This window comes from Erithacus rubecula, assembly GCF_903797595.1.
Source record: "Erithacus rubecula genome assembly, contig: SUPER_Z_unloc_6, whole genome shotgun sequence".
Lineage (NCBI taxonomy): Eukaryota > Metazoa > Chordata > Aves > Passeriformes > Muscicapidae > Erithacus > Erithacus rubecula.
Window position 1 is genome coordinate 1,183,783 of NW_027635650.1, and position 20,974 is coordinate 1,204,756.

At 41.8% G+C, this 20,974-nt stretch overlaps 1 protein-coding gene across 1 annotated transcript in view; it reads left to right on the forward strand.

Moving 5' to 3' along the window:
• KIAA1958 overlaps window positions 1–18,568 on the forward strand; it is a gene marked incomplete at both ends in the record, with an annotated part of 43,992 nt that extends 25,424 nt beyond the window's left edge. The window contains 3 exon segments of the mRNA XM_079331617.1: window positions 17,251–17,325; window positions 17,328–17,404; window positions 18,200–18,568. Of these exon segments, the coding sequence (XP_079187743.1) occupies window positions 17,251–17,325; window positions 17,328–17,404; window positions 18,200–18,568 (521 nt within the window).
• Between the last annotated feature and the right edge of the window lie 2,406 nt (window positions 18,569–20,974).

The following is a 20,974-nucleotide window of genomic DNA, read 5'->3' on the forward strand; positions in this document are numbered from 1 at the left end:
TCACAATAAGAGTCAAACATGGGGATTATATGTGGTTGTCACTGGACTGATGTGGATGCAGCTGTGCACAATACATGCGTTTGGATCTGTTCACAATTGCACATGTAGATGGTCAGAGCTGTGGACACTTTGAATGGTGTAAGCTCTGTTTTTTAGTCATCCATGCATGTATTTATGATGTTGTGGTTTTGCACAATGTTACATGTCGTCATGCAGTTAGTTGGAACTGAAGTCTGTGATGCTCATATGTTGCAAATCAAAAATGTATTTATGAAACAACATGTATTTTTAAGTGCAGGAGAATGAAATACTGTCATAAACTACACTGTAAACTAAATTCCAAGGGATATCTAAAATAACAGCACATACCTTGTTCACTTGTATAATGCAATAATTCTATGATAGTAGCATCAGGGCTGCTGACATAGAGGATAATCTACCAATAGAATCTGTGTCCTTGTTTCACATTTTCCTTCATGAAGAGTATCAACATTTTCAAGCTCCTTTTAGAAGCTGCTGTGGACTGATGCTGAGTCTCTACAACACTGTTGCTCTTTTAGAAAGCTGTGTAAAGAATGACACACAAGCAATGTTGTACTGTTGTGTGTTTGTGTCTTAGATGTTTGTGACTGAATCTTGTTCTGTTGCTTGCGCAAGCGATGTGGGGTGGTAAGATGGGGATAGAAAGAGCAGGTGCTGTGTCACTGTAGAGCCCAGGCTGCCCTAAGGACTGGGACAGCCATAAAGGGAACTGAGATACCTCTTGCACTAGGCTTCCTCCTGTTCAGCTCATACTTTACCCTTTCTTGTTGTCATGTCTGTGTACATCCCACAGGTGCGTTGTCTGACCAGACTAATACATGTGGTGCGTGGGCTGATCATTCTGATAGTTAGCTGCAGACTATTGTGACTGGCTGATCTTCCCCAACCCCAACAGCTCCACTCCTCTCACCTTTCCTCATCCTCAAATATTCCTCCTTCCTGGTGTCTGCACCATGGGGCAGGAGGCCCGCTTTGTGCAGGGCTGCTCTTGGCTGGGAGCCCTGCCCATCAAGTGACCTTGTGCTTTGGGGATAACGTGCTCAGGGTGGATCACCTTGCATGGGATATGTGGGGTTGTGGGATACTGTGTGTGAGCATTCTGGAGGTTCTCATCTCTCTCTACTCTGATAGAAATAGTCTCCTTCCCTCTTCTGCTTTTTGTGAGAGACTTTCAAGTCATGAAATGAGGTTAAATTTACTCCTGTGCGGAGGATCAGGCCCACGTGTGTACTGTGTGGCCCTCCACAGACATCATGGAGTGACAAGGAGGACTGAGATGAATGCTCCTTAACGGTATGCAACTTTTGGGCTCCCTCTGTCATGGAGAGGAGTTCATCTCATGGTGCGAACAACAGGGCATTGGGACCTATCCAGCTCCTTGAACTTCCAGAGGCAGTGCGAACACATGTTAAAAAAGAGAAACTGCAGGATACACAATTGTCATTTTATTTACCTGAAATGAGCCAGTTCATCCCTCTGGGTTAGGGTGAAGAAGGACTTCTCACTATGAAACATGGCAGAAAATGAGTCTGCTCTTTTTAATGACGGTTCTTTGCTAAAGAACCATGAAAAGACAGCTTCTTTGATGTCCTTGTTCTTAAGTGGCAGGATGTATTTTCTCTTACTTCACTGCTGTCCTGTGTGTGCTGAGTCTGCACTCAGTGCTGGGGAACAATGGAGAGAGGAAACGATCCATCGTAAAGTACAGCTATATTCCTAGCCAAAACCATGGAATTACACTTTCTGGTGAGGGCCGCCATGTGCTGAGCCATGTCTTGGTGGTTGTGGACACCATAATAACTGGTGTCTGCTACCTGTCTGTTTGCTGTGTGCAATGAAGGTTGCAGCATGATTCTCTGAAAACAGAGAGCCCAAGGACAGTTTTTCAAGGACACCCCTATCAGCTGAGCATCTGCAAGCCAAGAATGGAGAAGGCCTGAAGCATGACTAAATGATGGTACTTTCCAGAGGACAGCATATGAAAAAGCCATGAGGCTGTGCTTGATCTCCTCAAGGGTTTTGGAAAGCTAAGTGCCCCCAGGGACATGAGTGATCCACCTCTTTCACAGGAGCATAACTACAGCCAGCAAGGGAATAGCCCTTCTGAGAACAAGTTGGCACTCTCTGAGCCCCCAGCAAAGCAGTGGTTGCACTGCTTCCAGTGGCATTGCTGCATGCCAAATTCCAGCCTGTTCCTCCCCACTGCATTGGGCTGATGCCCTGCAAAGACCTGTTGCCATTGTTCTCCAGCACCTTCTTGGAAGTGAAGAGGCATTTACAGAGGCAAAATCCTGCAAAGCTGTGAAGCCCCACAGCCCAGAGACACCTCTGAGTTTGTTGAAAAATTTGACACTATGCTTTCAAGTGGAACATATTTGAGGCAGTGGCGATGTCTAAAGCTTTAAGTCCTAAACTGATGTGGGAAAAAACATAAAAAAATATTTTGTTTGACACAAAATTTTCTTGTTACATGAACTGATGGATCTCTGTCTCAAGAAATTAATTTATTTCCTGTGTTTTCTCACTCAGTTGGTTAGTGGTAGTTGGTAATGCATACGAAATTCCATTTATTTTATTATACAAATGCCACTAAATGAGTTGTCTGTGCACTAAAAAATGGACTTACAGTTTCTAAGATACTAGAATGCTTCTGGCTAATCTTTTATTCTTGTGCTCAGCATTCATTAGACAGCATTTATTAGTATCTTGAAAAAACGGTACCATTTCAGTTTTCAGTCTGATCTTTTGTAATTAAAAGAGGTTTCTTTCACAGAATTTCATGTAAGGTAGGTGCTATCTTTGAAATTCAGTGGGGTAGTTTCACTTGGAATGAGGTGTTTAGCTCTTTTAAACAAAGCTGTGAGAATCCATTAGTGAGTTCTTTTTGGTTACTTCTGTTTGATACAGTCTGTAAGTGTCAAGAAAATAACATGGCGATCAAGTGAAGGGCAAAACATCAAGAAAATGCAAAATGTTTAGTAAAAAATAGAAGACTAAATGCTTAAAATTAATTAATTTGTTTAGCAGATATCTTTGCCCCTTCATCTGCTTTTTAATTTTCTTTCTTGTGAACAAATAAAACTTTCTGACATTCCTCATGTCTAGAATTTGATCTTCTTTCTGAAAGTTGTAATCTTGCTGAAACTGCAGTTGTTACTATTATAGCATATTCTCAGCTTTCCTACATCAAATGTAGCTTTCTGTTTTGCTCCTCATTGCTACTGCTGGGATTTCTCTTTCTCTTCCACTATCCCACATTTAATTCACTTACCACATGTAAATTTCCAGCATAAAAACAAACAATTGCAAGAGTGGATATAAAAGAAAAGGATCAATACTAAATGCCTTCAAATTGATTTTGGTAACTTCTGTGCATGGAGAACATATCCTAGTCTCTGTGAGGCTAAAGGTACACTGAGAAATGACTGCAGTGTCAGCCGCTTTGTGGAGACCTTTCTTTTATGCCTGGTGCTTATGATTAACATCTTGGAAGCTTCAACTTCTTCAGGAGCTTTCTCTGTGAGCAGCTTGAAAGGCTGTGCTCCTCTGCACAAAGCTGGGAGTATGGATGTGAAATACAGGTTCAGAAGTATCCAAGCATTCAGAGATGTGCAGACAAATCATGAAATGAAATGTCTTAATGAAATTTGAAAGCTGTTAGGGGAGGAAAGGGTGAGAACCTGATTTTGCACCTATTTTTGCCTGCAAGCTGGGTGGTGGTGCTGCTAGAGAGAATTTGGTGCCACTTCTGCAGAGTGCTGTGAGAAGTGCATGCCCATGCCTCTGTTCCTACCAAACTGGGGCTGTTCCTGTACTTGTCCCCCAAGCACATGACTAGCCCCACTGGAAATGAGTCTGGGGTGTGCAGGAGAGGACATCACTTGCCATAGATGTGTGAGCAGCTGTTTTTGTCCATGTGGCCCGTCCATCTCAGCGTTCATCTTGAGACCTGTCTGGGCAGACCAGCTACTCAGTAGAAGAAGAAGTGGCAGAATATCCAAGTGCAACAAAAGGCAGTGGGAAAGCCTAGCAAACACAATGCAAGGTTTTGTCCTTTTTTCTAAAGAAAGCAAGCATAATCCTTATCCTTTAATATCCTACTTTGTTTTACACCAGAATTAGAAAATCTTTTCCATTTGTTTTGTTTATCTGCAAGCTTTAACTCTGCCTTTGGAAAGTATTTTTGCTATGACAACCCTTGGTCTCATGGTGAGCAGTGCTAGGAGAAACAGCTAATGCAAGGACTTTGTCTTTCCCTGCATGCAGTGTTTAATCTTTCTAATCTTTTAATGTGAATGGTTTTTTTCCCATTTTGTAAATTGACAAGATTAGCACAGTTGCTTTCGAAACAGCAGTTGACAAACATATTTTGCTTAAATATAACTGAATTTCCACCTTACTGTGAATTCTCCATAGTGACCAATTCATTCTTAGAGTTAAACCTCTAAAAGGCTAACACTCACTCATTGACTTGAACAACCTTTTTTTAAGAACAGTATGTAAAAAACTAGGTTTTAAAACAGTATTTTTTTTATTAAAAAGATTACACTATCTTGCATAATAATAATAACAATAATAATAATAGTAATTCTATGCATTGTGTGATTCAGTGATGTTGCTCTTGAAATTTTGCATGTTTTCTAGATGTTCTGACATTTGTATGTTTATGTGATACTTGTAAAAATCCTAACCATTGCTGCTATAATCACCACCATTTTAGGTAAGTGAAAATTGTACTATGGAGCTGTGTAATTTAGCAGGATTTTTGTGTGTCATGCTAAAACTGCATTCTGCTGATCATTTCTTGGTTTATGCCAGTATTTAGTGCCTTCTGTAGAAGGAATCAATATGTTGTGGTAGATGGGATGTGCCAAATTTCTAGTATCTTGTCTGCACAGATGATCACTTACCAGCTTGAAGCTTAAAAAAATAGTAAAAGGAAAAAACCAGTATTTAAGTTTTCATCTTTCTTTAAAGTGTCTTCTCATTGATTTTAATTTGGAAAATCTTTAATAGAGCTGAAAAGAAACCATCTTCTCATGCCACACTATTGCAGCAGCAGTCTACCAACTGTGAGGGTATGAGGGGATGTGTAGCACCCAAATGTTTCTGTTGGCAGTGGATCTAATGAATAGCCAGCCTGCTTAGTAATTTTAGAGCATGCTAAAATGCCATTTAATTAAAGCAGTCCTCTGATTACCATAAGAAACTGTTAGCTCTCATAGCAGTTGTGAGCTGGCTCTTGTAAACAAATGTCAACCTGGTCAAGTGGTAGATTCCAGTCTCTGCTCTGCCTCTACAGAACGCACACATTGCTGCCAAATGAGACTTGGATGAAAGTCAAGCCTAAGATTTTTGGTCTCTTTCTTTCCAACTGCTCCCATGGCAGACAAGTCCTGTTTATCAAAATTCTTACATTTCATTTTCAGTTCTTTTTCTATCCTCTGCCTAAAATCTGGCAGTATTGCAAATGTACACAAACATATGCATTCGTTTTGATCTTTGTAAAATTCTGGCAGGCTGAAATTGTACTGTACTCACAGAACAAACAGGCAACAGGGAAATGTGAGATACTTACCTCTGGTGGATTTCCCAGCCACAGGCATGGTTCACTGTACCTAGGCTGGTCTGTAAGCATTTTATATGGAAAAAAGAAGGGACTGGTTATGGGTTTTCCATCTCTGTTGAGACATGAAAGCCATCTTGAAAAGACTTTTCAAATCAAAATAACAAGTTAGGAGAAAAACTGTGTCACTGGGGAAAAATAAGAGTACATTGAATTCATCTTTATAAGTATTGGTCTGAAGTAATCTCTGTCTCCAAGCAGGAGAATTGACAACCCTTGTGATGTAAAACACTTCCAAAAGACAATGTTCATACCAAAATTTTCAATGTAGTTGTTCCTTTAAGGGCTACTCAGGTCATTTACAAAAAGCAATATTAAGGGAAGCATACAGAATACACTGAAAAATCATCCTGTGCAGTAGGTTGCAAGCTGGTCCCCCAAAGTCTGATTAATTAAAAAACCCCAGGTGAAGATTAAAAGCTCCCACAAGCAATAGAATGTTTAGAAGCCTTTTGCAGCACCTCACTTTCTTTCAGTTGGAGGGAACAGGGCTCTCTTCAGAAATGTTAGGTTCTATAATTGTCCATTAAAAACTGGAAGCTTCTTCAGACGTGTTCTATCAGACAAGGAACCAGCTGGGACCAGTTAGTTGTGTAGTTCTGCATTGTTTTGTTTGTCTAGCAGCCATTTACACATGAACATGCTTTCGCTAGTATGAATGGAGAGCTTTGTCTCTACAGAACTCATGCCTGTGTGGCTCTAATATTAAATATTCAGGTCTGATATCCTACATTTCTTCTATTTATGGGTAGATCAGAGTCTCAGTGGTCTCACCATTGCACCATCTTATCAATTTGTCTTTCTGACTTCTATGTGTTTGCCTAATTCACCAAAAAAACCAGAGTCAGATTCCTGCAGCAGAGCAGCTGTTTTTTTCTCCTATATTCTTCTTTTCCACTGTGAATCTAGGTATATCTGCATTATTTCCAGCTTAGATTCAAGTCAGAAAAGCCATTAACATCTTTTATTCCCACTTTGCACACTGGAAATGCAGTAAGGGTTCTATATGTGCAGACTTGATCTAGCCTGCTGCCGGTGGCATGTCAGTCTCTAGTTGCATTTGTTTGCTTTTCACTGCAATTCATCAGTTTCAAGATGCAAATTAGATTATATAAATGGTGTGCTGGTTTAGATACCACCTTCCAGTCACAGTGATTCCTTCAGTGTACATATTGTCAGTCCTGTAATTGCATTTTGTCTGGTGTGCATTATATCGCAACAAAGCTTTCCTTTTCCCTTTTGAATATAGCTGAATCCTATGCTGCTGAAGGGATCCAGGAAAGAATTATCCATCCAAACCCCAGAGAAATTTGGGACCTAGCTTTTTTTAGATCCCCTTGCAAGCCCCAGCTGTAATCAGCTATTTAAGGCAGAGATTTTAGCATGAGGACTGCTACATATCTTCCACTCCAAATGCAGTTGCCTGTACACAGGGCACCTTCAGATCTCTTGCTTCTGCATTTGGGAGATTATATAAAGAGCAGTTTATTAGGGAGAATGCATTTTAATGCATTAAACTCTGCAAATCTAGAAATCTGGTGGGAAGGGGGAGATTACTAGATCATTTTCTGAATATGTGAGCAATATTTTCAACTAGTCCATTTTCAGTTAAGTGTTTGACCCCATTGTCCTCAAATTACCCTATTTCTGTACTTGCACAGCAACAGGAGAAAACCAAGCAAAAAGGCTTTGTGGCTGTAAATGAAGAAGGATTTCTTAACTTACTTTGAGCATCAGTCCCCAGTGGAGTTTCCAGGGCTGGTAATTTTTTTACTCATCCACTGGGTAAGTCTTCACCCTTGTGAATGTCGCATTGCCATGACTGTAGTGTACTTTTAAGAAGCAAACTTCATACAGGGTAAGGTCCTTCACTGGCAAAGACTGATATTGTCAACAAAATTGACTGTCACTTGTGTCAGTTGAGAACTGGTTTTTTTTTTTGTTGTGAAGTATTTTTCTTCTTCAAGACATTCCACTATTTTTAATGGGGATAGAGTAAACAAATGTGTGTTATATTGTTGTCTGCCACAATGTCTTCTTGAAAAATGTTCTTTAAGCATTTGAGTACACATGTGTCCTCAATAAGAATAAAGCAAAGAGACCAAGAGGGGTTCTTTAAAGTGGATTTATGAGTCTTCTCTTTTGCTTAGTTGTCAGATAATTAGGCTTTTGAAAAGAATGGATTCAATTTGTGCTAATTGGAGTATGACATTCACTGCTACTGCTCTGTAAATTCCAGAGATATTCTGATCTTTATTGCACTTCACCTGCATTTTTATTATCTTATATTAATCTTTAGTAAGTCTGGTTCTGCTGCATTAGAGATTGGTTTTGGTTTCTATACAATGTTTGCTACTATTGTAGTGTGACTTTGTATTTTTGATTTTTAAAGTTTTTAATGGTACAGCCTTAACTTACAGAAATAAAGACCATTTAAAATAAATCACAATAGTCATTGATGTCTGTGATAAGTGCATGCTTTATTCACAGTATTTTGTCTGTAATTAGATGTATCAACCAAGTCTCATGTATTTAATAAATTGTTTTCTGCGAAGTTGACTCTTTTCTTTAATCAAGTGAAGACAATTTATGTGGCATTTCAAAGCATGTTTTATAAAAATAGCACAAGCTATGTCTCATGTTTTTCAGGTATGAGTATCTGCATAGCTGGGGAGTCCCCATGCACCTGTGCTGCATTTTGATTAGCAAAGTACAAACTGGCTGACCAAGAAATAGTTGCTGTCATACCCTCCTAGATTCTGGAGTTGTGTTTCAGGAAAACATTTAACCAATTGCTTAAGTAAGTCCTTCACTACTCAGGAGTGTACTTAAAAGCAAGCTTGACTTGAACCATGTGCTCATTTATTCTCAATGTAGTAGGACTGAAAGCCTACAATTCTTAGAGCCATTTTGGAGAGCCTTTTGGAAGCCTTTTTCCTGAACCTCAATGCCAAGGCACAATTTGGCCTGAAATTATTTATTTTGCATGCAGAACTTCAGCAGTAATGTCTGCTCTCCACATTGTTTTGTTTAAAGTTCATCTAGAATGAAGCATGAATCCAAGAATATGCATCCTTTAAGACTGGCTTGTCAGATACGAAGTTTTTTAGATCAAGAAGTTTTAAAATGAAAGGATCAGGAAACTAAATGTAATAAAGCCCCTATATTGTGAAAGTAAAACATGCCAGTTGGAGAAGATCAGAGTGTCTTGAGAACTAGGGAACTGCAATGTGTGGGTTTTTTTAGGACATCAATGCAGGATAGTGCAGGATAGTAAGAGGTAAGTGACACCATGGGCGAGGTGTACAGGAACATGCTTTTCATCAGGTATTCTGGGAATGCATTTCCATCACCTGGCAAATTCTGCTAAAAAAAAAATAAATCCCTTCTTGAGGCTTGGTGCTAGCAGCTGGATTGTGCCCAGCACAGAAACATGTAATATGTATCCTGTCAAATTTCCTGCTATTGTCCCAGTGACAAGTGGAAGGAAGAAAGGAAGGTCTTTGGATGAAGAGACAGAGAAATGAGGTATGGACATGTGGTGGCCAGGGGCTGCCAGGTGTTTTCACTGTCTGTTACACATGCACAGTCAACGTGTTGGATTAAACTTTATAGCTGGGATTAAACTGTAATCACAGAGGTTGAAGTTAATAAGCTTCTGTTGGTCTAAAAGGGAGTATGCAGTGTGTGGTTAATGGTTAAAGTGTTTAATGCAGATTCAGGTAAGCAAATTTGCAAAGTTATGGTAAGTGAGGTGCTTTCACTTTTCCTTTTGCACGCTGATTAACTTAGATTGCCATGCTCCCACAGCAAGTGGAATGGCTAGATAACCAGCAGCAGTGTGCGCATGCCGGGTGAAGTCTTGCACTGTGCAGGCCTTTGGTGTAGCGGGGGAAGCAATACCAAAGAATTTGGCTCAGGAAATCTGGAGTGCTTCCCCAGGGTGGTCTCACAAAAGTGACGGAATCTTTTGAGCTCAGTTGTGGCTAAATATATCTGAACATTGAGTTCATGATGTTGCTGAAGGGTATCATGACTTCAGTTGATGCAGAAGTTGCTGAGAGACACTATGGCATGTTGCCTCTTCAGATAAACTTTGAAGATGGCAAAGTGGGGTCTGTAATTCACTGGTGGCTTGCTTTGACACCCGCAAGTGCACCAAAGAGAAATGGAAAAAGGCAACTATTCCTGAAAGGATCCACAACATTTCTTCGTGGTGTAGCTTGATGGCTTACTGTGTTACAAACTCCACTACTGGTATCTTTCAAGAAGACTAATTAGAAACAAAGAAAAAAAAAGATGGCTATTTCTAAGAATGTGTGGCTATTTGGGCATGCACACTTTGTTCCAAGGTCCAAATTCCTACAGGAAGAGAATGCACATCAAGCTGGCAGTACATGAGATGCTTATTCCACTTCTCCAAAAAACTATAAGGAAATGGCACCTGGAGGAGCTTTAAGACAAAATCCTGCATGTAGAATGATGTGAGTGGAGTTCCTCAGGGACAGGTGTTTTCCACCATTGCAGTTTAACTTTTTTGTCAGTGATATGAACACTGGGATTGAGAGAACCCTCAGCAAGTTTGCTGACAACATTGAGCTGTGTTGACACTGAAGGGAAGGGATACCTGAGAGGCTGGCTGATGCATGAAGTTAAACAAGGCCAAGTATAAGGTGCTGCACCTGGGCTAGGGCAATCCCAAGGCCAAACACAGGCTGGGCAGAGAATGGATTGAGAGCAGCCATGTGAGAAGGACTGAGGGCTTCTGGTGGAAGAGAGGCTAGACACGACCTGGCCATGAGCACTCACAGTCCAGAAGGCCAAACGTGCCCTGGGGCTTCATCCAATGCAGTGTGGGCAGCAGGAGAGGGAGGGGATTCTGTCCCTCTGCTCTGCTCTGCTCTGCTCTGCTCAGACCCCACCTGGAACACTGTAGCCATCTCTGGTGTCCCCAACATAAAAAAGATGTGGGCCTGATGGAGCAAGTCCAGAGGACAGCCATAACAATAATTAGAGGGCTGGAGCACCTTTCTACAAGGACAGGCTGAGATGGTTGGGGCTGTTCAACCTGGAGAGGAGAAAGCTCTGGAGAGATTTTATAGGTATCTTCCAGTACCTAAAGGGATTCTAATAGAGGGCTGGAGAGGAACATTTTACAAGGGCATGATGTGATGGGATAAGGGGGAATGTCTTTAAACCAAAACTGGGAGGGTTTAGTTTAGGTACTAGGAAGAAATCCTTTGCTGTGAGGGTGGTGGGACACTGGCACAGGTTGCACACAGAAGTTGTGAATGCCCCATCTCTGGAAGTGTCCAAGGCCAGGTTGGATAGGGCTTTGAGCAACCTGGTCCGGCAGAAGATGCACCTGTTCATGGCAGAGAGTTGGAACTAGATGATCTCTAAGATCGCTTCCAACTCAAACATTTCTCTGATTCTGATTATTCACCTCAAAACACCTAATGCCCTAGCAATAACTTTTAGTTACATTGTTGCCATGTCTCCTAGTTTTGATTGTGGGGGCTGAGAAGGGAGGGAGAGAGCCTGTGGCCATGTGGGCATGGGTGGGCTGCTATTCTGTACCATCCCCATCATCACTGGGCTGTGGCTTTGGTGGGAGAAAAGGTGAATGCACTGCAGAAGCAGCTTTTTTGTTCCCTGCAGACAAACACTGCAGATTTTGTCCCTCTCCTGACACTGCCTGTCCCCTCCTGTCCCTCAGGAAGAATGCAGTTTCAAGCAGCAAGCACAGCTGAGCCCAGCAGAGCACCATGGCGACAGTGTGGGAAGAGCCATGGGGATGGAGGTGAGCCTGAGCCTGAGCCCAGCTGAGCCAAGCCTAGCAGAGAAGACCTGAGCCAAACTGGTGATACTAAGCACAGCCGAGTCCAGCCAAGCCCAGCAGTTGAAATCAGGCAACAGAACACAAACTATTCCAGCTTTTGGAAGGTTTGTCCATCTTTTCTTTCACTGTCTTGTGCTCAGGGACTGAGAATACCATGTGGGGAAAGCATCTGCCATCTTGTCTTTGTCTCAGCAGCCAAGCACACTGAGTTGAGGTGGCAAACACCTTTTGTATGTAAAGTATCTTCTCTTCAGCATACTTTTGCTATTAGTATTGTGCCGTTTTTCTGTGTTTCTTATTTTGTTGCTGTTAATTTTCAGTAAATTGTTATCTCAACCTGTATCTGCCTTTGCCTCTCTCTCACTGGAATAGGAACAGCTTATTTGGAGTTTAATTCCCAGCTATTTTTAAACCACCACAAACCATGCAAAATAATAAATGAAAGGGGTCTGAAGAAAAAACGTGGTTCAAATGTGCCCTAAGGAAGGGCCGGCAGAAGCATTGAGCAGAGGAGATAGGATGCCACTAGCCATGGAACCATTACTCTGTCATACAAGGTGATGAAGATGATGCTATTGATCTGCTGTTGGAAGGAGAATTCTGTGTGTCTGGACCTTGGTGAGGGACGCTCAGAAACGTCTGTGAAGGCCCAGGGTGGCCAGAAGTTTCTCATATGCAAAGGGTTCCATGAAGAAATGATTGAGCAAACATTGCCCATGCTACAAAAAGAGAGCTAAGCTGTATCCTCTGCAATGCCATCTGCTGTGGGGATCACCTCTCCACAACATCTGTGTTGTTCAGTCTCATGGGTTTGGAGCCCCTTCTGGAGACAGGTCTGTTTACACAGCTGTAGAGAGTGGTTATGAAACTATTCAGCACACCAGAAATTGGCCAGATCACACTAGTGCTCCATGAGGATCCTGATGCTTGTAGGCCAGCAGGAAGTCTGTCACCCAGTGAGAGCTGTGTGACCTATAAACAGTGTCTAAAATCGTCATTCTTTCTGGACTGCAGTGAGATCTGACAGGGGCCTGTGGTGTGCATTAGTGTCTTTGCTATGTGTGCTAGCACAAAAATTAGTAAAGACAGTTAAAGATGAGCAGAATCTGTGGATTTTAGGAACTTCCAGATACTGCAGGTATCTTTATCGTCTTTACTTAGAGAGTTGTGGGGGGAGATTAGTATGCTTGCCTCCATAGAGGGAGAATTACTACATTGCTGGCTTTTCTGATGTAGTGCCACTGAAAATGTGACTGCTGATTTGCATTATGAACAGCAACAGGCTCTGCATGACGAGCTGCCTTTGCTCTAGAAGAGGCATGCAGAGACAGAAAGAGACATCGCAGTTGAGATCTGATCAGTTTTGATGGCACCTTGTTAGCTCATCTGGCAACTCTCCTCTTTTTCCCTCACCAAACACGTGCACCATGCAACTCCTGGCATCAGCATGGAGCAGAGCATTAGGTGTCTAGACATTTACCATGTGCATTTCAACTTAAATGGTTTGGCATGGAGCACCCACCAGCCATAGAGACAATAGCACAGTTGTCTGCATAGATATAGGGCGTGTGCATGTTTTGGCAAGAAAATATAACTGTTTTCTTCCTGTATCATCTCAGTGACAGAAGTTTGGCAAAAGGGCTTGTGCCTACACAGATGGCAGTGTTGTGTGATTTTGCAGGGTTTCTGCCATGAGTATGGCATCAGCTGAACCAAAACCAGATAACTTTTCCAAAGGAACCTGCCTTACTGAAGGTAATGAAGCTCAGGTGCTGTGTGTTCACATGGCTAGCCTGCTTCCCCTGAAGTGTGGTTAGAAGAGAAACCCTCCAGGAAGATCCAGGAAGAGGGAGACAAAAGGCATTTTAAGGGTGAATGAGTAGGACTCAGATTTAGGTACAAGATCTCCTCCTTTATCAATTTCTCATATACCTACAGTGGCACTGAATTGCACAGGCACTGAGTTTGTACAGGCATCTTCTCAATTACACACATAAAAATTCAGTCTCATGGGACTTGATCTAGAACCACCTAGTGCTGATGTGACTATAAAACAGAGAACCAGTGATAGCTCTTCTGGCTACAGGAAATGTTCCTGGCAGCTTTGTGCTTTTCCAAATTCTGTCTGACAGGTCTGAAGAACTCCTGTGTACATTCAGTAAGGGTGTAGTTTTGTTAGTAATGTCCTGGTGATGCATCAAGAGTACTCCAAGTACTCCATAAGATGTTCAGACATAATTTTAAACACTTAGAGCATCATCTGGCTCCTGACAGGCAATGCTGGGCAAAGAAGTTTGTGGTTTGGTATCCAGCCACTGAAGTCAGTGATGAAGCCAGGAATACCCTTATCTTTAAACAGAGCCCATGAGCTCATGTCATATTGAGCCAAGATCCTAGTCTTTCCAGGACTCTTCCAGACTGTCCAGGAATGAAAGGGATAAACTGGTTTCTTTGGGACCAGTAAAAAAGACAAGGATGCTATATTTCCTAGAGGAGTTGAAAGCAGGGTAATTGCTATTCCAGCCTTCTGATGATAGAACACCCTTATAGATTGTAGCTGATACATGCTTGCCATCACAAAAGTGTAATTTTATTTCAGTTTTGTTAGGCTAAGACTCCTTTTCTGCAAACATTAGTGCTTCATGCTGCTTGCAGCAGCCATTGCTTTCCAATCTTGCTACACCTCCAAGCCCTAGAGCAATTAATGCTATTTTTTGTTGTTTATGAGAACAAGGGTGTTACAAATGAAGAGAGGAGTTTTAAACAAGGTTCTGTCTTTGCCCAGGCCTTTGGCAGTAGGCAGTACTTTTACTGAGGTGGCCAGCACCCCAAAGCCCACTCTCATTGCAAGTTCTTTACAATGGTCAATTAGGTCTATTACAAAATGAATCATTTATTTGATAGACATAAATTTAACAGAAGTAAGAGTTCAACAGATTTACTCACTACACAGGATAAGCAAAGAAATACTAGTAGTAGATAAACAATACAGCATGAGAGTGAGGTACCTTTATTACAGCTAGTGAAGAAATAGTATAGAGTAGGATTCAATGCATCTTACCACACAGTTTATGATGGGGCATACATATGACCCTTCCTCTCAGTTTCTGGAAAAGTATCCATGGAGATGCATCCAAACTTTGTGGCAGAAGCCCTGCACATTTCCAGGGAATGTGTAGGAGGCTTCTGTTTCCATGGAAATTTTGTGTGGCTTTTATATTGTAAAGCGGTGTCTTTAGGTCAGTGATATTTAATTTTTATCACTCTCTACATCTGCCCTCCAGACCAAGATATTTATTCTCAGTTGGGGGTCTCGGCCCTCTTGGCGCCAGAGATAACCCCCTGCCAGGCATTTGTCCTGGCCTGGCTTATATCTTCCATATGCACCAGCTGAGGTGTTGGGGAGGAGGAAATCCTGCCACAAATGTGTGTAGTGGGAAGGAAAGGAAAAACTGATACAGACTATCATGTTCATTGACTGTGCATGTGCTATGCAGCATTCTTGAATGGCCACCCATGCACCTTGCTCTCACTGTTTCCCTTCAGGACCAAATGGCACTAATAAGAAGCTGTTATTGTGGGCTATCAAGAATCAGAGCTCAGCTCAAACAAGACAAAAGGCTTTTTAAAATCTGGCATATGGGAAAAGTAGGAACTAGGACTTAATTTCCTAGCACATGATAAAGCTTGCTTGGGGAAGCCAGAAGCAATCTCAGCCTCCGTCTCCTGTGACAGTTCAGTAAATTGCCTGGGTGATACTGTGATTCAAGAAACCACAACCATAACTTTCACACCAAGGCCTGTCAGAAGTTAATTAAGTGGAATTAATTGCATTTTGAAAGCATCAGTGTGACTGGAGCTGTTATATCTTTCAGGACAACTGGTGTTGTATGTCTACAATCTTGATTTTAGCATGCTGTTTCCCAAAACGCTCTGAAGTAGTCCTTGGATGAGCTACTATGAGCCAATCACAACTCATGAGATGGCAAGCAATTTGTGGGGAAAAGTGGGACTGAATGTTACTGATTCATGGACTGGGCAGAGAAACATCCTGGGAGGTATAAAACTCTATGGAGCACAAGGAGGGGGCAAGCAGTGCCTGAACACTCGATGGGAGAGGGATGTAGCAACACCCAAGGGCACAGGAGGGCAAACTTTTGTCAAGGAGACTGCTGGTGAGAGCAGCTCATCATTTCCGTGAGCATTCTGGCCTCTCTCAGCAGAGCTAATAACTCACCATGCACAGCTCCTCCAGTGGCTGCCAGGCTGCACACAGACGATGGAGGAACATTTGCCACGACCAAAGGTTTTAGACACATCTTAGTTTACAAACAATGCTTGCAGTCTGCCTTTCAGATGGAAGGAAGTCCTGTTTTTGTCTGCTGACTTGTCGCAGTGTGTGAAAGAAGAGGTGGGTCCTTTCACTTCATGAGACTTCTGTCCCTTGACAGACTTGCACAGTAATGTGCATTCATCACATGTGCCCTCTGTGTAGTTTTTTCCAGCAATCTTTCTTGGAGTCTTCAGGAGGAGACCCTGAGCTGTCAGGGATGTGCACACCACAGACTGAGGACTCCTGTTACAGAAGAGTCCAGAGCCCAGAGGATTAGGCAATGTGCTTGCATTGTTAGTCTGTGTAGGACTCACCTGTTCTACTTTCTAGCTTAATTTTCTTGCAGTGGGTCCTTCAACTGGGTTTACGCAGTTCCTTTACCTTTTATATACTATACTAACAGCAAAATCTGCAACAATATAAACGTCTTTCTAAAATCACATCTTCCCAGTGTACAGCATTACACCTCTAGGGCTGCACTAACAGTCAGCAGTGGTCAAAAAAATTAAAAGTTAGAAGGAGAAATCCACCATCTCCCTCCTGTTGACCTTGAATGTACCACCTTTCCCCTTTTCCTGCCACACTGAGATGGTCACTATGGGGATCACGATGCATGAATGTTCAGAGCAACCTCTCACTGCTAAATTCATAGAGCTACAAAATCCCATTAGTTTCAGTGCTATAAAAAGTAGACTTTAATGTATAGTAGCTATAATAAAATTATAGTGGTATTGTAAAAATGCATTACTCTTTCAAAAAGGATATTAAGTGTCTGAACATCTATTTAAAAAATCTCCATCAATCCTCTGCTTTTAGTTCCTGCTTATAGGGCTGAAGCTCTCCATTTATGAGATTTACACTACCTGTCTTCCTTTAACTCATGATATTCATCACAATGCACCTGCCTTTGGTCCACTGAAGCGACAGGATCATGTTTTGTTGTGCCTAACAGGAAGAAGAAAGTGTGTATGGGTGGAAAATGCTACTTGACTAGAATTGCCTGTCTGGCTTGCAGCTGTGGTAGAGCGATACACTGGCAGCACAGTGTGAGCCAGTAGAGGAATAGATAGTTTTTCCCAGGTGCCAGTGTCAATTAAAAAAGCAAAAACCTTTGCCTTTGCCAGCCTCCCATGGTTTCTATAGCAAGAAAAAAAGATGCTGTGTTACTCCCTCTCTATTACTGGCTCTGTGTGGCAATACATTTTTAGCTCTTCAGCAACACCAGGGTAACTTCTTTTTGGTTTCTTGGAGTTTTCAGCACATAAACTTATGAGAAATAATCAGCAAAAATAATCTTTTTTAAATTCTTTGTTTTGTGAAAAACACATAAGTTCCTACGACTCAGAAATGGTGGGAGAGTGTCACTAGGACAAGCTATTTTTATCCCCTTTCTTTATTTTCTATAAGCTCAACAATGTAATTCTGATGATGACTTTGAGCACTTGCACATCAGTGCTGTGTGCCCCAAAACCACCAAGGCTGTCCCTCTGCTCTCTGTGTGTGGAGATACTGGTGCAGGTGCATGAGCAAAGCACTCAGAGATTACATGGACATCACTAAGGTCAGGAAACTTAGTAGAATACTGGTTTTTTTCAGTGCTGGGAGCCAGTCCATCTGTGAAATGAAATTATTATAAAGTTTAAAAAAGAAGGATTTTTAGCCTTCTCTATGTCCTTAGGTCTCAGAGATTTTCCCAGTTTCTCTCAATAAACCTTTTCTAATTTATACCCTGTTTCCTTCATGGTTGAGCCAGTAGCTTTGAAACCCAGGATGATGCTAAAGGTTTCTTTGTACATAACGTTTGTGCACAATCTCAGTCTCATGCTCTGTGTGACAAAATTTTCAGCTGTTACACCAACGTATGGTTTCTGCTTCCAGGGCTAGCTAGTGTAATCTCAAGCATTTGAGAATTTTTCTCAAAAAATGAACTCCCAGAAACATCAAAGACATCACGCCAAAAATAAGGACTTTGTCTAAGATCCAATGTATAAATAACCTGTGCACATTTTTATAACTGAATTTCTGTTAGGTTTATCTAAGATACTGGTAGGCAAAAGCAGCCAGACTGGGAGTCTGATTGCAATACTGACATCTCATGGCTTTTTCTCCTCATATTCCTCCTTCACCTATTTCTCCTTCTTCACGTGAAAATATCCATTTGCATTAGTGGTAGGTCACACACATTTGCACACAGTCACACTTCAGTGCGACTAGAACCTTTATTCACTTCAAGAGCCAGGAATTTGGCTCCTTTCTTCTGAATCAGGACTTCTACAGGTGGTGCAAAAGTGGCACCAGCTAGCGAACTTCATCTGATTTGTTTGAACACCCCTTACACCACAGCATTTTGTTGCAGCCTCTTCACAAAACTATAAGGCTGCCAAGAAACAAATTTCTGGGCAAGCATGGAAGCTGTTGCAAGGTTCTTCAGAGAAGGCACAGAGAAGACTTAAATGTGTTTTCCCCACCTGTGATGCATTTCCTTTCTGAAAATACCTTGAAAATATCTTTCCCCTTCCTCTTACTTCAGATCCCAGCAGTGAAGATGAGTGAACCCCTGGAGTACTTCTACATCACCATGAAGAAAACAGATGGGTCTGACTCTGTAGCCATGTCATTCTGCTCTATCCAACAGGGCTTGGACCAGATCCTCAAGAATGCCAGTGGCTGTGTTCTCCACCACCAACAATACCTTCATCTCTTCCATGAGAAAGCTGAAGAATAAGCCTAAGATCTTGAGCCAGGCTGGTGTGTCTGGTGACTGCTCTCACAACGTCTACTTCTTCCTTGCTGATGAGGAAGAGGTGTGGAAGACAGGATGACTGGGAGGTGACAGCCCCACAGCCCCACTCTCCATGGGAGGAAATACTGCAGCCAGTACTTGAACATGCAAACCTTGCAGCAGCAGGCAGGCATAGAGTTTGATGACACTGAATTGCTCAGAGACTCCCAGAATAGGTACTTTTTTGCCAGAATGGTAGCAGGAAGCCAGAAAACAGGCAGAACACAGACTGTTATGGCCAGATCTCCCATGAGAGACAAGCTCTACCTGTAGTGCAGTCTCTACAAGTGCATACAGAAAGAAAGGCCTAGCCACCCCTCTACCTGGTGGTTTGGCAGCTGGTCAGAGGCATGAGGAATGTCTGGTATGAGAAGCCAAGGGTGAGGATCTGCTCCCTCAGAGCAGTCATCCCCAAACTAGTGAAGAAACCTGGAACTGTAAAAATTTTGTCTCCTTCACTAAAGGCTTCCAGGAAGTTTTCCCATCTTATCATCTAAGACAGAGCAACTCTGCCCTCTGTCTGCTCTCAGTATCCAGTATCCCAAGAAGTCTCTATGATGATGTGAACAAGCTGACCTGCTTTCAAACAAGAGAAAAAACTGGAAAGACAGGACAGGGCAAAGGAAAGCAGAACATGGTGTGGTCCCATTTTAAGGGTGAATACTTCTTTCTTCTGAAGAGCTGGGGAGCAATGGTCTCCTCCATCACTACCAGGTCTTCCAAGGAAAGAGCTGGTGGAGAGTTTATTCCTCATTGGAGGCAACAAAATGTATATGATGGATTTTCCTCCCTAGCAAGCATAGCTAGAAGAATGAGACTGAATTCTGGGGACCAAGAACCCCTGAAGCTTAAGTACCTATGCTTTCAGAGCCACTGTACAAGTATTACTTTATTGTGAATCATATTTTTTAATAGTTCACAGCTCTGTACGCTTGTTCAGTGTATTGTAAATAGTTATTTTTCATACCTGATCATTTACACTAATCTGTAGGCACTGCTGTAAACTACTACTGGTTTAGAAATTAATAAACAGATGAAATTAACTAACAAATTAATAGCAGACAAAAATAGCATCCCTAAAGGACAGCATTTTCAGTCAGTTATGTATAATTGATAAACACTTAAATCAAAACCCAGCAGTTTGGGGCTGACTAGGTTTTGAGACATTTTAAAAGGGGCTTATATCAGTCTCACAGTCCAATGGTATAATTTTCAAAAACTGGCGATCAGGTATAAAAATAATTGCCCTGAACTTCTACAGCTATGGCTTGATCCACCTTCTCTTGAGAGGAAAACTTCATTTCAGCTGGAGCTGTGATGAGCCTTTAAGTCACAAACAAAGACGACCTGAAAGACTTAGCGCAGAGCTGGGGAGCAATATTTGATGATGTGCAATCAGCTTCTGTTCTAATGGAAAGGCATGGCTGGGTTTTTATCTATTGTATCTACTGTGAGAGGATTGGTGAGGTTTACCATGCCCACTATACAGACATTAATTGCACTAGTTCTGTATAACACCTCTCTCCTGCCATGTCAGAATAAAGCAGAACCATGGCATAACTGTTGATCATCATCTGACTACTAACGAGATGAAAATATTTCAACAGATATTCTTGCAGCTGGAATCCATAAGTTATCTGGAATCAGTAAGATCATTACTCCTTCATCTGAGTTTTGAAATTTTTTCAATCCCAAATCCAGTCCCTAAATGCACAAGAATTAAGGACATGATTCCCACCCGTTATGTGAATGATCAACATTATGAGATGCAGGAAAGCTAACAGTCACTGGTAAATAATGCATTATATATCAAACCAGTAAGAGCCCCTGCTGTGATTCAGTGTTTTGCGTTGTTCTTCATGAAAATTATCTTGGTTTTGAAAGGCTGTCAGAATTATAGGGATCTGCAAGGTGTATTTTGTTACTCGCTGTAAATATTACCTATGGGGATATTTCTGAAATCAATTTGATTGTCAAAGAGAAGCCTGTAATTTTCATTATACTGCATGCATTAGGAAATCCCATAGGTAGATCTCCTGCCACTTGAAACCAATATTGTAGGAAATAGCTGACAGAAAACAAGAGCACAGAAAAGAGTCAGGGAGGGGAAGGAGACCCAACATTGGCTTTCATTGCTGTATCAAAAGCAAGCAAGAAACCTACAGTGACATATCTATATGAATCTATAATGGCATATTTATATGGAATACACAATGCCTAGTGAACATACATTGTAGAACTGGGAGGCAGTGAATTGCTGTCTGATGGAGATTCATGTCCTCTGAGTCAGTGAAGAGTCCTGTATGAACTCTGTTTGGGTGTGAACTACTGAGAGGAGATGAAGCCTCC